This window comes from Cervus elaphus, chromosome 14, assembly GCF_910594005.1.
Source record: "Cervus elaphus chromosome 14, mCerEla1.1, whole genome shotgun sequence".
NCBI classification, from domain to species: domain Eukaryota; kingdom Metazoa; phylum Chordata; class Mammalia; order Artiodactyla; family Cervidae; genus Cervus; species Cervus elaphus.
The window spans coordinates 7,852,886-7,866,341 of NC_057828.1; the positions used below are offsets into that span (position 1 = coordinate 7,852,886).

Consider the following 13,456-nt stretch of genomic DNA (forward strand, 5'->3'; position numbering starts at 1 on the left):
AGAGGGTCCATGTGATATTTACCACTTGCTCAGCACTGTTCATTGGGAAGCAGCGCTGCAGGCCCACTAACACCTGCTCCCTCCTTCCTCAGCTCACTTCTCCAAGCTTCTCCATCACTACCGTCTTGCATCCCACCCTTCATGCATTATGTTGGCCCTTATCATGACAGGTAAAGAAGACGATGGAGGCCACTCTGCAGACCATCCAGGACATTGTGACCGTTGAGGATTTCGATGTCTCTGATTGCTTCCAGTACAGCAACTCTATGGAATCCGTCAAGTCCACGGTCTCAGAAACTTTCATGAGCAAACCCAGCATCGCCAAGAGGAGGGCCAACCAGCAGGAGACGGAGCAGTTCTACTTCACGGTGAGGGGCTCCACGCCCTTTAAAGACTGGCTTTAGGTGCTGCAGCACACATGAGCCATTTGGATCCCAGGGTCCTTGTCAGGCATCTTCAGGGCAGTTTTTTAATATCTTGGCTTGGATCTGGGCATGTTCAGAGACCATCCATACACTTCAAGGCACAAATATTTACAAGTTTTGTGTCTACCAAGAGTATTTTCTTCTTGAAGACGTTTTTAACCAGCTAGTAGACTTTGTTCACAACTTTCCTTCTCATCCCTGGGCATCATCCCAGGGGGCTGCATCTCCTAGCTCTTAAGAACCGCACTGAGATATTTTGGCTAGCATACCTTACAGTTAAAATCTGTTATTTCTTCTAGTTGATGTGATAACTTTATAATTTGTGGCAATACAAAATTATTTTTCATAATAATGGCTAAAACTCAAAGGGACAGGTAATGTGCAGCATTATTGGTTTGCAGAGAATTCTAAAACGTTATATTTATATTTTGTTATTTATGCATCTCCCAGTCTTCTTTTAGACAGGTGGACCCAATTTTTTTTAAGTAGTGTTAACAGTCCTTTGGAAGGTTGCTGGTTGGTCTTTGGTGATACTTTTTAATAATTGAGTTATTTCGAGCTTGCCAAGTAGGATTTATTGCCTGAGCTAAAATTTATTTCCTAATGTTCTGACAACTAAGAAAGAAGAAATTAAGTTTGCAGATGTGAGAGGAAATATAGCCAGTGAATATGCATACTGATTCTGAATGAGCAGAATTAACTTGTTTTTCAGTCAAGAAGCATAGTCTGCAAGTAGCAAATTGAATTTCTCCTGCAACTAGAACCATTTGTTTAATTCTTCTTTGAACACTGCCCTTTCTCCATTAGGAACACTAATGATTTGCTATCTCTTTTAAAGAAGAAATCTGTTTTCTCAAGTAGTTAAGCTAAGAATTCTTCAAAATTTTTTTAAGTCCTAGAGAAGAATGTTGAAAGGGCGTGATTTAACAGTATTGTTCTTTTAAAATAACTTTTTTTTCTTGTTATACAAAATAAAGCATGTTTATTATATAAACTTGAGAAGTAAGAAAGAAGAAATTAAAAGTCATCCATAATCCCAAATATCTACAGGTAATAGTGTTAGAATATATTCTCTTTCAGGCTTTTTTTGATGCATTGCACATGGATGTGAGCATATATTTATAATTTTATTATAAAAATGGCAAACTGCTGGCATATTGTTTTATCTGCTGTTTTCACGTAAATGATTAAGTGAAAGCCATTTAATTATAACATGCTTTAAATATATTTATGAGTAAAATGCTAAAATCAATACAAAGAAAGAATAGAATGACATTTTGGCTCATTCATTCATTTTTGTAAAATATATAACATATTGCCTGTTTTGTAGTAAGTACTCAAAAATGCTGAAAATTTATTATCCCTATCATCACTATAATTTATTCATTGAAAATTATTAAATTATTCATTGATCATTTATTAAGGATCTACTCTGACACTGTGCTGTATAAGCTGGGAATACTAAGAATATCAAATGAAGAGAATGGTGGAATTAGGCCTATGAAGGGAGAACTTCTTTTTTACTGCATGTATTTCTAAAGAATTGCAATAGGTTAATTTTGATAATTTAAAAAATAAATGTAAAAAATATTAAGTGCATCCATGCACACATGTGTGAATGGCAGCCAGGATGAATGGAGTTGGGAAACATCACACACAGAGTGACTGTGCGGATAAGGCAGAGAATCAAGAGGAGAACAGAGTCCTTTGAGGCCAGAGCAGCACCTGCAAGAGCATAAAGGCATGAAAAATCTGGGACAGACTTGGGAAAAACTTCTTGTCTGTAGTGAGGGCTGTGTACCTCCCCAAGCTTCTTTATCTCTGGAGGTTGTTAAATATTCGAGAGGCTTTAAATAATAGGATTGTCTGACTGTTCTGTCTGGACTGCTTAGATATAACGCTACTTAAATGACCCAATCTTGTTACATTGTAGAAGATTTCCATTTTTTGATTAAACGAGAATTTTGAACATGAAAATCTGTATTTAAGACTTCAGAAATTGCTTCTGAGCTTTAAGGGACGCTACATTCGTATTTAGAATTGACCTTTAGTAAGAGCCAGAATGACCATATTCAAACTGGCGATCTCCCAAATCCTGCCCACCCTTTCACCTCTGTCTGAATGCAGTGATGTCCACTAACTCATTTCCTGTCTTTTGTGACCATAATGCTACTTATCAAAATTGCATGTAAATTTCCTTGGCTTTTTTGTCCGGGCTTGTCTAGTAACAGATTCGTAAAAGAGTTCACCATTTTTGTAATTGGTGTTTGGAATGCGTCAGATAATTCAGTTCATGATAAAGGGACTTTGGGGGAGGGGGGGTGGCAAAATGGCCATTCAAGGAAAGGTGGCGTGTGAATGGCTGCCTGCGCTTGCCGAACCCACAAAGCCAAGACAGCTGCAGGTGTACTTTCCTTAGTCTTTTCCTTCACAAACATTTACCCTTGTGTTTCCTGGGTCTCCTCCTGGAAGTCCCCTTCTTTTGGAAAGTTGGAAAGAGGTCTCTTGTCAAGGCTTTGACTCCTGGTAGTATGACTGGTGACCCAGAGGGCTGCTAGGAATACTTTCTGAGCACTCTTGGCTGTCATCAGATTGATCTCCCAGATGACAGCGACTGGAAACTTGAAGCATGACCTATAAGGGTCGGTTGTGTGCAAGAAGTACCAGGAAAATAATCATGAAATTTTAAAGCTTGAAGTGGTTTTTTTAAAATCATCTAGCCAAATCTTTTCATTTGAAAGGTTTTTTTTAAGAACTAACAAACAACAAAAATTCAAAAAGGATGGGTAGCTTGTCCAAGGTCATCAGCAAGAGCTGAAGCCAGAACTCTGGTCTCCTGGTGTCCAGACACCAGCTTTTTCTCTTTGCCCTGATGAGGAAGCTGAGGTCAGGGGAAGGCTCGGGAACCGCTCAACTTTCTGCTCTGCTTTGCTCTAAGTGAGAAGACAGAGGTTTTCTGATCTTCTTGGCTTTGTATCACTTATCTTCTATAACATGCAATCCCGCACTGTCCACCTTTTTTCCCATTGCCTATTTTATTGTAACCATTAAAGATTTTTTAAAAACATGCAAAGATTTCAAAAACGCAAGAAAGTCAAGCCTCTACCTGTTCCCAACCCCCACTTCCTGCCAGTGACTGATGCCAGTTTCTTCTGTGTCCTTCCAAAGGCGTTCTGTGTGGACACAACCACTGACGTACCCTTTAATATAATATTACTACATTAGAAATATGAGGAGATAAAACAAATAGAAATACAAATGGAAGTGTCTCATCAATACTGTTCTTCACTTAGCTGTTTTTATCATTTGGGATGGTATCTTCAATTTATTCCAAAAAGATCTAACTCTTCTTTTAATAGCTGAGCAGAATTTCATTTGTACAGACAGATGTTACATTGTTCATTTAACCAGTTCCCTTCTCATAGGCTGTCCTTGTTGTTCAGTCACTAAGTCGTGTCTGACTATTTGCGACCCCATGACTGCAGCATGCCAAACTCCCCTGTCCTTCACTATCTCCCGGAGTTTGCTCAGATTCATGTCCCTTGAGTCAATGATGCTATCTAACCATCTCATCCTCTGCTGCCCCCTTCTCCTTTTGCCTTCGCTCCTTCCCAACATCAGGGTCTTTTCCAAGGAGTCAGCTCTTTGCATCAGGTGGCCAAAGTATCGGAGCTTCAGCTTCAGTATCAGTCCTTCCAATGAATATTCAGGGTTGATTTCCTTTAGGATTGACAGGTTTGATCTCCTTGGATCCCAGGGACTTTCAAAGAGTCTTCTCCAGCACCACAGTTCAAAAACATCAATTCTTCAGTGCTCAGCCTTCTTTATGGTCCAGCTCTCACATCTATACATGACTACTGGCAAAGCCGTAGCTTTGACTATATGGACCTTTGTCTACAAAGTGATGTCACAGCTTTTTAAAATGCTGTCTAGGTTTGTCATAGCTTTTCTTCCAAAAAGCAAGTGTCTTTTAATTTCATGGCTACAGTCAACATCTGCAATGATTTTGGAGCCCCCCAAAATAAAATCTGTCACTGTTTCTACTTTTTCCCCTTCTATTTGCCATGAAGTGATGGGACCAGATACCATGATCTTAGTTTTTTGAATGTTGAGTTTTAAGCCAGCTTTTTCACTCTCCTCTTTCACTATCATCAAGAGGCTCTTTTGTTCCTCTTCGCTTTCTGCCATTAGAGTGATATCGCCTGCATATCTGAAATTGTTGATATTTCTCTGGGTAAGCTTGATTCCAGTTTGTGATTCATCCAGACTGGATTTCACATGATATACTCTGCATATAAGTTAAATAAGCAAGGTGACAATATACAGCCTTGTCACATTCCTTTCCCAATTTTGAACCAGTCTGTTCCATGTCTGGTTCTAACTGTTGCTTCTTGACCCGCATCAGATTTGACAGATAAGGTGGTCTGGTATTCCCATCTCTTTAAGAATTTTCCAGTTTGTTGTGATCCACACAGTCAAAGGCTTTAGCATAGTCAATGAAGCAGGAATAGATGTTTTTCTGAAATTCCCTTGCTTCCTCTATAATCCAATGGATGTTGGCAGTTTGAACTCTGGTTCCTTTGCCTTTACTAAATCCAGCTTATATATTTGGAAATTCTCAGTTCACAAACTGCTGAAGTCTAGCTTGAAGGATTTTGAGCATAACCTTACTAACATGAATGAGTGCAATTGTACAGTAGTTTGAACATTCTTTGGCATTGCCCTTCTTTAGGGTTGGAATGAAAACTGACCTTTTCCAGTCCTTTGGCCACTGCTGAGTTTTCCAAATTTGCTGACATATTAAGTGCAGCACTTTAACAGCATCATCTTTTAGGATTTTAAATAGCTCAGCTGGAATTCCATCACCTCCAATTAGCTTTGTTCGTGGTAATGCTTCCTAAGGCCCACTTGACTTCACATTCCAGGATGTCTGTCTCTAAGTGAGTGACCACACCATCATAGTTATTCGGGTCATTAAGACCTTTTTTGTACAGCTCTTCTGTTCTGTGTATTCTTGCCACCCCATCTTAATCTCTTCTGCTTCTGTTAGGTCCTTACTATCTCTGTCCTTTTTCATGCTCATCCTCGCATGAAATGTTCCCTCCATATCTCTAATTTTGTGAAGAGATCTCTAGTCTGCTCACTACCAGCTAAGTACTGTCAGACCCTACAGGTATTTCCTTGTGTGAGGATTGGAGTATGGGATTCTTGAATGGGGGATGAAATGGGGATGGATTTTTTTATAAAATAAACAAAACTAGGCTGCCTGAATTTGGGGGGACAGAGTCGGGTAAGGTAAGAAGCTGTAGAGGAGCCTCTTCCTTGACCATTGAAGAGACAGTGCTCTAAGACTGCTAGACTTGGTGTGGTCTAAGATCTTTTTTTTCTTGGTATTCTCCAAGAATAAACAGATACATGATAAATGTGTACTAAGTGGGTATAAATGAATAAATGCCCCTGCCATGTCAATTTAAGTAGGGAGATATGCTCCTGTTGAAAGGTTTGCTCTGTTATTTATTCTGTCTGACAGCTGTTTCGGGCTTTAAAAATTGACAGGCAGGAGGGGAAATGTCAGTATGCTTGGCTGGTGGGGAAGAAGGCCCAGTAACGACACCTGTGAATCTCTGTGCACTGCACGGGGCTGACTAGGCACAGCTCACTCCTCCCGCCACCCTTTCTCATCATGGTGGACACTTGTGACCTTGGGCTCACAGATTAAATTTAATGCATAGGCAAGGTCCATGAGTTGTATAGCACCATGGTAGGAATGTATTTAAAGGGAGGAGGCATTTTAAAATTAAATTTGAAAACCATTCTTGTGCCTCCTTTTTTTCTTTTTAAAGGCTGGAAACCTGCTTTGAGTTTGTTTTCTTTTTGTTTTTGGTGGCACCACGTGGCGTGAGGCTCTCACCTCTTCGACCAGAGATTGAACCCCAGGCCCTTGGCAGTGAAAGTCCTAACCACTGGACCACCAGGGAATTGCCAAGCTTTCTTAAGTATTAGCATAGAGCAAAGAAATTTAGGGAGGGGCTGTTTTTCAGTTAGTTGACCAAGTGATTCTGTATAAGGAGCACTTTTAAGTATCTGCTGGTTGGTGTCAATCACAGTCATGTTTGTTATCTTTATTTCATCTTGAACACCCTTGTGAAAAAAGGTATTATCCCCATTTTTCAGTTGGGGAAGCTTAAGTTCTGGGAGTTAAGTGACTTGCCCAAGGTCAGAAGAGTTAACAAGTGGTGGGACTCAAATATACCAACTTAGCCTTCTTCATCTTACTGCAGTTAAAATGTCTGTCAGGGAGGGTGGGCTCAGAAAGAAAAATTATCATACTAATCCTTTTCAATGAATAAAACTCATCACTGACTGTTAATACTAAATTAAGAATTACTAGGAAAGAAATTAATGAGATCATAAAAACTGAATTGAAGGTTCACAATGGCAAAAACCAAAATCATCCAATAGACTCTTGCTTCCCCTTCTACTTTTGGAAGAAATTCTCAGTTTTCGTAATACTGCGTGTTGCCTGATGGGAGTGGGGGCGGGTAGGAGCAGCTCATGGGGTGTGGCAGTCAGGCTGTGTTTTAGGAATTTGACTTCATTTTGGTGATCTGGAATTGACCGTGATCCTTTTCTTTCTTCTCCACTGAGGAAAAGTCCAGGTGATCACTTTACCTTTAGATGTTTGGGGAGAGGAGCAGGGTAGAGGAAGTGGAATGAAAGAAAAATAATTACCTAATATTGGGACATGCTTTAGATAAGGAAAGTGACTCTCATTGCCCAAGGAAGGATTTTGAAATTACCCGTGAACAGTTCTTCTCTGGGCCCCTGGTCTCCAGAAATCATTGAAAAGCCACCTTCCTCCCTTGCCTTCTTCCTTCGCTGTATGTCAGGACGGCAGCACTTGAATCCGCCTAAGCAAGCTCCTCCAGGAAAGCCTGGTTACTCTACCAGCCGACCTCTTGTAGAGATGAGCGCTTTATGGGCGGGACAGGAAAGTGATAAATGATATGCCTGCAAATAGGATGCTTTTACCTCCGCATACCCAGCTTACCCAGATGGAAAACTTCCAACCACTGTTTCCATTATTGGGGATGCAGGTCATACCTTGACACAGCTTTTGATCCTTCAGGATTTAGTGGAACCCGAAAAGGTAATTCATCATACCTCTTTATCAGATTGTTATTTATTTTAATGGTTCACCGAGTGACAGCCGGAGTTAAGCAGCGAACTGTGAACATGAATGAAAAAAATGATTTCTGAAATCACAAGTATACGCATGAGTGACAGGAAGGAGTTTGCCTCCTCCTTTTAGAATTTGGGCTGTTTACTGAGCACTCTGGTCTCATTTTAAGGGTTACAGTGGGCGGATTTTCCCTCATTAAGAAACCTTTAGCATCTCCTTGGAATGAACTTCCAAAGAGGGGCCTCTGGCTGTTCAGATGTTCACAGTGGATGTTTCCTGAAGGTGTGTTACCTCTGAGCCCTGAAGTACTGTTCCAAGCCCCGCAGTTGGCATTGGTTGGGGATTAGGGTGTCACCCCGGGAAGACTGACAGCAGGTGAGCTGGCAGCTGGAGCAGATGGGATGAGGAAGGAGACAACGGAGCCTGTTTTTAAGCAGATGTTCTCGTGCAGAATCACAAAGGAGCAGAGGGAACAGGTCGTGAGGAAAGCGGCAGAAATGACATGGCGTAGGGCTTGTTTTTTGTCTTCTATTTAATTCAGAGAGTAGGGGCATACTTGGAGGCATGGTTTGTCACTGCTGAGGAAGGTTCTAGCCAGAGGACAGTGAAACTGTTCATTTATTCACTAATTTTCAAGGATTTTTTGAGTGTCTGCTATCCGCTGGGCACAGTACTAAGTATCAGGGGCGCAAAGAATAATGAATGCCATGGTCTCCGACCAAAGAGAGGAGACCATCTGGAGGGAAAGAGACAGGAGCAAAAAAGCCTACGTGACAGGGCTGGGTGAGAAGTGCTGTCAGAGATTTGCCAAGGTCTACACAGGAGCATCTGGGTAAATGTGGGAGGGTGAAGATGAGCATCCCAGAGAAAGCTGAGTTTTTCTTTGTTTTTATAAGGGAAGGAGAGAAATATGCACTCAGTTAAAAGTTCAACCTGTATGGAAAGGTAGATAGTTTAAAAGTAACTCACAGTTTTTTCACCTTTTCTTTCTACTTTCACCCCAAAGGCTTGATCTATGCTTTTTGGTTAGTACATTTAAAAAAAAAAAGAACAATTATCATTTTAAGTGTTATATCCACTTACCCCTTCAACTACTTTATGGATCACCAGTGATTCATAGATCATACTCAGGGAGACACTGCCATTTTGCCTCTGAGTTTAGAGGTGGGCAGATGACCCTGACCCAGCAGGTGAACCACTGCAGCAGAAGACATCCAAGGCAAACTGAGATGCCCATGAACAGCTGTGGGGCAGGGTGGGAAAGACACCATAAGAAGAGTCCAAAGACCTGGGATCCGGGTTTGGCACAACCACTTACAGGCTTGCAGCAATCAGCAGTACCCACTGTCTGTCCTCATCTACAGTGAGGAAGCAATGATGCCGTCCCTATGGGCTGTATGCAGTTATCCTGAGAGTCAAATGCTTTCAGTTCAGTTCAGTTCAGTCGCTCAGTCGTGTCTGACTCTTTGCGACCCAATGAACCACAGCACGCCAGGCCTCCCTGCCCGTCACCAACTCCCAGAGTCCACCCAAACCCATGTCCATCGAGTCAGTGATGCCGTCCAACCATCTCATCCTCTGTCGTCCCCTTTTCCTCCTGCCCTCAATCTTTCCCAGCATCAGAGTCTTTTCCAATGAGTCAAGTCTTCACATCAGGTGGCCAAAGTATTGGAGTTTCAGCTTCAACATCAGTCCTTCCAATGAACACCCAGGACTGATCTCCTTTAGGATGGGCTAGTTGGATCTCCTTGCAGTCCAAGGAACTCTCAAGAGTCTTCTCCAACAAAATGCATGCTAAAGTACCCTAAAAACTGGTTTTATTCTGCTTCTCTCCTTCTTCTGCTCTGCACCATAGCAGACCGAGCACTTTATCATAATGATTAAAAGCACACATTGGGGACTTCCCTGGCAGTCCAGTGGTTACGACTCCGAACTTCCATTACAGTGGGTGCAGGTTCGATCCCTGGTCTGAGAACTAAGATCCCACATGCTCTGCAGCGTGGCCAAACAATAAATTAAAAAATAAAAGCACACATTGTATTGCCAAACTCCATATATGGATACTGGCTCCAGCACTCACTAATTGTTTGACCTAAAGCCACTTACTGAATCTCCCCAAATCTCATCCATGAAATGGAGATAATAGTTATCATGGTTCATAGAGTTGTTTTGAAGACTGGCTGAGTTGTCCAGGGAAATACAGCCTCTCACTGAGAGACAAGGTTTGAGAGAAGTCGGTCACAAAGCGCAGTGCAGCAGTCGTATTTTGACTGTTAGAGCAGATGGGTCGCGTTTCCATAAACCTCATCTGTGTTTGGAACCTCCAGTGTGTGTTATGCAAGTGGGGTGTGGCAGCCCCTCCCTCTGTGCGCTCAGAAAGCCCAAGCTTGCTGCAGAGACTCCAGGCAGAATAGAGGAGCAGGCCGATTAAAATACGGCTCAGACAGAGATGCTGTGAGCGGGGGCGGGGCTGAGCCTTGACACTGCCCCTGGTGTGAAGGAATGCACCCTGGGAGGGGCCTGGAGGGGAGGGTGTTGGGAGAGGGGACAAGCTGACCAGCTGCAGGTGTGTGTCCTCACCCCAGGAAGGGGGAGCTCAGTGAGTCCCTCCACCCGCAGCTCCTCGGTGGAGCTGAAAAAGATGGATGCGGAGCTCAAGGAGACAGTTTCTTTCAGTGGCTGACGTGGAGCTCCTAGGAAGACATAAAGCAGGACACTAATCCACCAGGAAAATCAGCAGCTGCTCAGATGCTCAGGGCCTTTAAAAAAAATAAAAAAGGAACCCGGTGGAAACTGGGTCAGAAACCAAAAGCCCTCTTAGAAAGGGAATTGTCCGGCTGAGCATCTGTGATTTTTTTTTTTCCTCCCCTTCTGGAGCCTGAATGTTCTGTGTCCTCCTCTTTCCTTACAGAAAATGAAGGAGTACCTGGAGGGCAGGAACCTCATCACCAAGCTACAAGCCAAGCACGACCTTCTCCAGAAAACCCTGGGAGAGAGTGAGTGTGGGCTCTGCGGGAGATCTGGCAGCAAGGGGCAGGCCGGGTCCTGGCCCTAGTGCTGAGCGCGTGCCTCCCTCCTCAGCAAAGTGGCCCCCATCTGGTTATGTGAACACATTGCTTTTCCTCGCTTGTTCGCTTGTTCGCTTGTTCGATGTGGAAGCACACACCCCAGATGACTGCTTGAGTAATGGGGAAAGGCCAGTGCTTAATGAAGCACCAATGCGCATCAGCTACTTGTTTCAATTGAGTGTGCCTGCTCTCTGCCCCCTCCTGTACCTCCTCTGCTACTACCGGGGCCAAGGAGCTGATGGGCTCTTTCCTCTCCAGACCCTCTGGTCAAACTCTCAGCTCCTCTGTGCCAGGACAGAGGCTGGATCTAGAGGGTGGGGAGCTGTGAGGTGAGCGTCACAGCTGCTCTGAGTGGAGGAGAGGCGTCCCGAGGGCAGGTGCGGGGCAGACTGCAGCTGTCAGCAGCGTCAGGGTGGGCAGTGGTTTCCTCGTGCTTTGAAGGGCCCTGGGGCTCAGAGGTGGCCTCCTCCTTGATTTGGCCAGGCGGAGGCTCTGGTGCTGAGCTGACTGTCTGGTCTCATAAGATTATTTTAATCAGACCCTGGAAAGTAGCAAGGCAGAGGACTGGACTGGCACTCTGGACTTTCTCCTCAGCTGTCAAACAGAAGGCAGAAGTTGAAAGAGAAGCTTCCCTGGGGTTTTTGGCACCCTGCCCAGGTCTCCTGCCCAGCTCTCAGCATCCTCTGATTAATGGGATTCCCAGGTTGGGGATGCCTCTGAATGCCCTGCCCCCTCCTCCTTGCCCCATTGATCTCCTCGCTTAAAGATGGGGGCGGGGACAGGGGGTACCCGCAGTGAAAGGCAAAACCTGCATTTGCACAGAGGTCGGATGTTCTCAGATCAATTCTTGAGCTCTCCTCAGACTGAGTGCAGAATCTAGGCAAGAGTACAGCGCTCATTGGCTCAAAGGCCCCAGGATTCAGAGCCCCACTTTCCATTCCAGAGCCTCCTAACCCACCCTTCTTACCCTGTTCTCCTGCCCTGAACGATTCCCCCGGTGATTAATTCTTTTATCTCTAATGTCTTTGATCTTGTGATTTTAATGCATTTTCTTTTATGTGATGAAAGCCTGTTAAGTAAATTCTGTTTTCTTCTCCCCCCAACCCCACCCGCCACCCCACATTACACACCCAAGGGACTCAGGCTGAACAGGTCTAAACTTTGCTTACAGAAAGTCTTTACTCTTGGGTTAGCAGATTGCTCCATGGGGAATCAGAGGAAAGAATGCCCAGAACTATTTGAAACAAGTTATAACTGTGATTTCTTTTTGCCAAGATAGTCTAAGCATGACCCATAAGTGAGATGGGGAACAAGCCTCACAGTGTGACAGAGACTGTGTATATGTGTGTGTGTGCGAGAGAGAGTGGGTTTGCAACACACATGCATATACCAAATGTGCTCCTACAGGGGGTGAAGGTTGGCGACCGTTCATTAGTGCTGCATATTGCCTTCACTGACGTTGAACTTCATTGACAAGCTCCAGCCGTAAGGGAAAAAAGAGATCTTCCTGTGTGCAAGTCATCATATGCCCCTGCCTTCTGTATGCATTTGTCATCAAAACGCAAGAGCCCCTTGTTCTTGCCACAGAGGGATAATTGATGTGTATGAGTATTCCAGAATGGAAATGGGACAGATGTTGGAAATAATGGCTCGGAATAATATTTTTGCAGATGAAAGCTGAGCCTTTAGTAAGAGAGACTGTTGGGGTCGGGGAGGGTGTTGTTCAAGATGAGCTGAACTGTAATCAACAATTAGCAACCTTTAAAGGCAAGATAGAGCCCTGCCCTCCCCCCCACCCTTGCAGTTGCCTTTCCAGGAATGTGGGAGCTGATCTGTCCTCCAGCTCAGTTCCTGCTTACAGTTTCCCTGGTGTATCTAATACAGTCTCATACAGATCAAGCTTGGTTAACTGTGGACCCAAAAAAAGCAACACAGATTACATAATGGCCCAAGTTTTTAGAAGCATAAGAATACTTCAGATGAATGTTAAGATCTTCAATCTCATTTTTTAAGGCTGGCTGTGATCCTTTCAATTTAGTACTAGGGCCCACTGTTGGATTGAGAGCCCCAGTCTAATAGCAGTATCAGCATTTTAAATCTCATACAACCCAACCTGCTGGCACCGAGGATTTACTATGAATCTAAAACAAGAGCTTCCACATATGGAGCATATTCTCCCCAAATAACTATTCCTTCCTTCTTCCTCTTCCACCCTCCACCCTCAAGCACAAGTGTGTGTGTGTGTGTGTGTGTGTGTGTGTGTGTTCATATACTGAAGGGCAAGCAATCTTGTCCCTCCCACCCCCCCACCCCATACACACATCAGTACACAGAGAAGAAAAGCTGAATTTCATCTCTGGGAAGGTTTCTAATAATTTGTTCTCTAAGGTATGATCCGCATTACTATTTTTCCCCTGTGTCCACCCATTTTCCCACTGGGAAGCAGACTTGGCAAGCCAGACGTTTCAGACACCAGCAGCCCTGGGCTGGGAACAAGCGTCATTAACAGCCCCAGAAAGAGGCCCTGGGTGCTATCTTCTGTTTCTCATACAAGTCTAGTCACAGCGTGAGGCTGGAGGCTCCCAGAGGAGATGGGCAGACACTGTCATTCCTGGGAGCAGGTCTCCCCTTTCACCTCATTTGCTTCAACACGTGCTCTTTGCCTCTGTCTTTCCAACAGGTCAGCGGACAGACTGCAGTCTGGCCAGGTAGGTGTGGCCTGGGACAGCCCTGGGGTGGGTGGGGGGCATGGAGAGAGACCCTCCCTGGGCAAGTGAAGA

At 44.1% G+C, this 13,456-nt stretch overlaps 1 protein-coding gene across 9 annotated transcripts in view; it reads left to right on the forward strand.

Annotated features, from left to right (window-relative positions):
• SRGAP2 (SLIT-ROBO Rho GTPase activating protein 2) overlaps nucleotides 1-13,456 on the forward strand; it is a 247,698-nt gene that overhangs the window by 188,872 nt on the left and 45,370 nt on the right. For all 9 annotated transcript variants that reach the window (XM_043923265.1, XM_043923267.1, XM_043923266.1 and 6 more), the window contains 3 exons: nucleotides 171-368; nucleotides 10,520-10,604; nucleotides 13,357-13,384. In XM_043923265.1, the coding sequence (XP_043779200.1) occupies nucleotides 171-368; nucleotides 10,520-10,604; nucleotides 13,357-13,384 (311 nt within the window). The remainder of the gene's footprint in view (nucleotides 1-170; nucleotides 369-10,519; nucleotides 10,605-13,356; nucleotides 13,385-13,456) is intronic.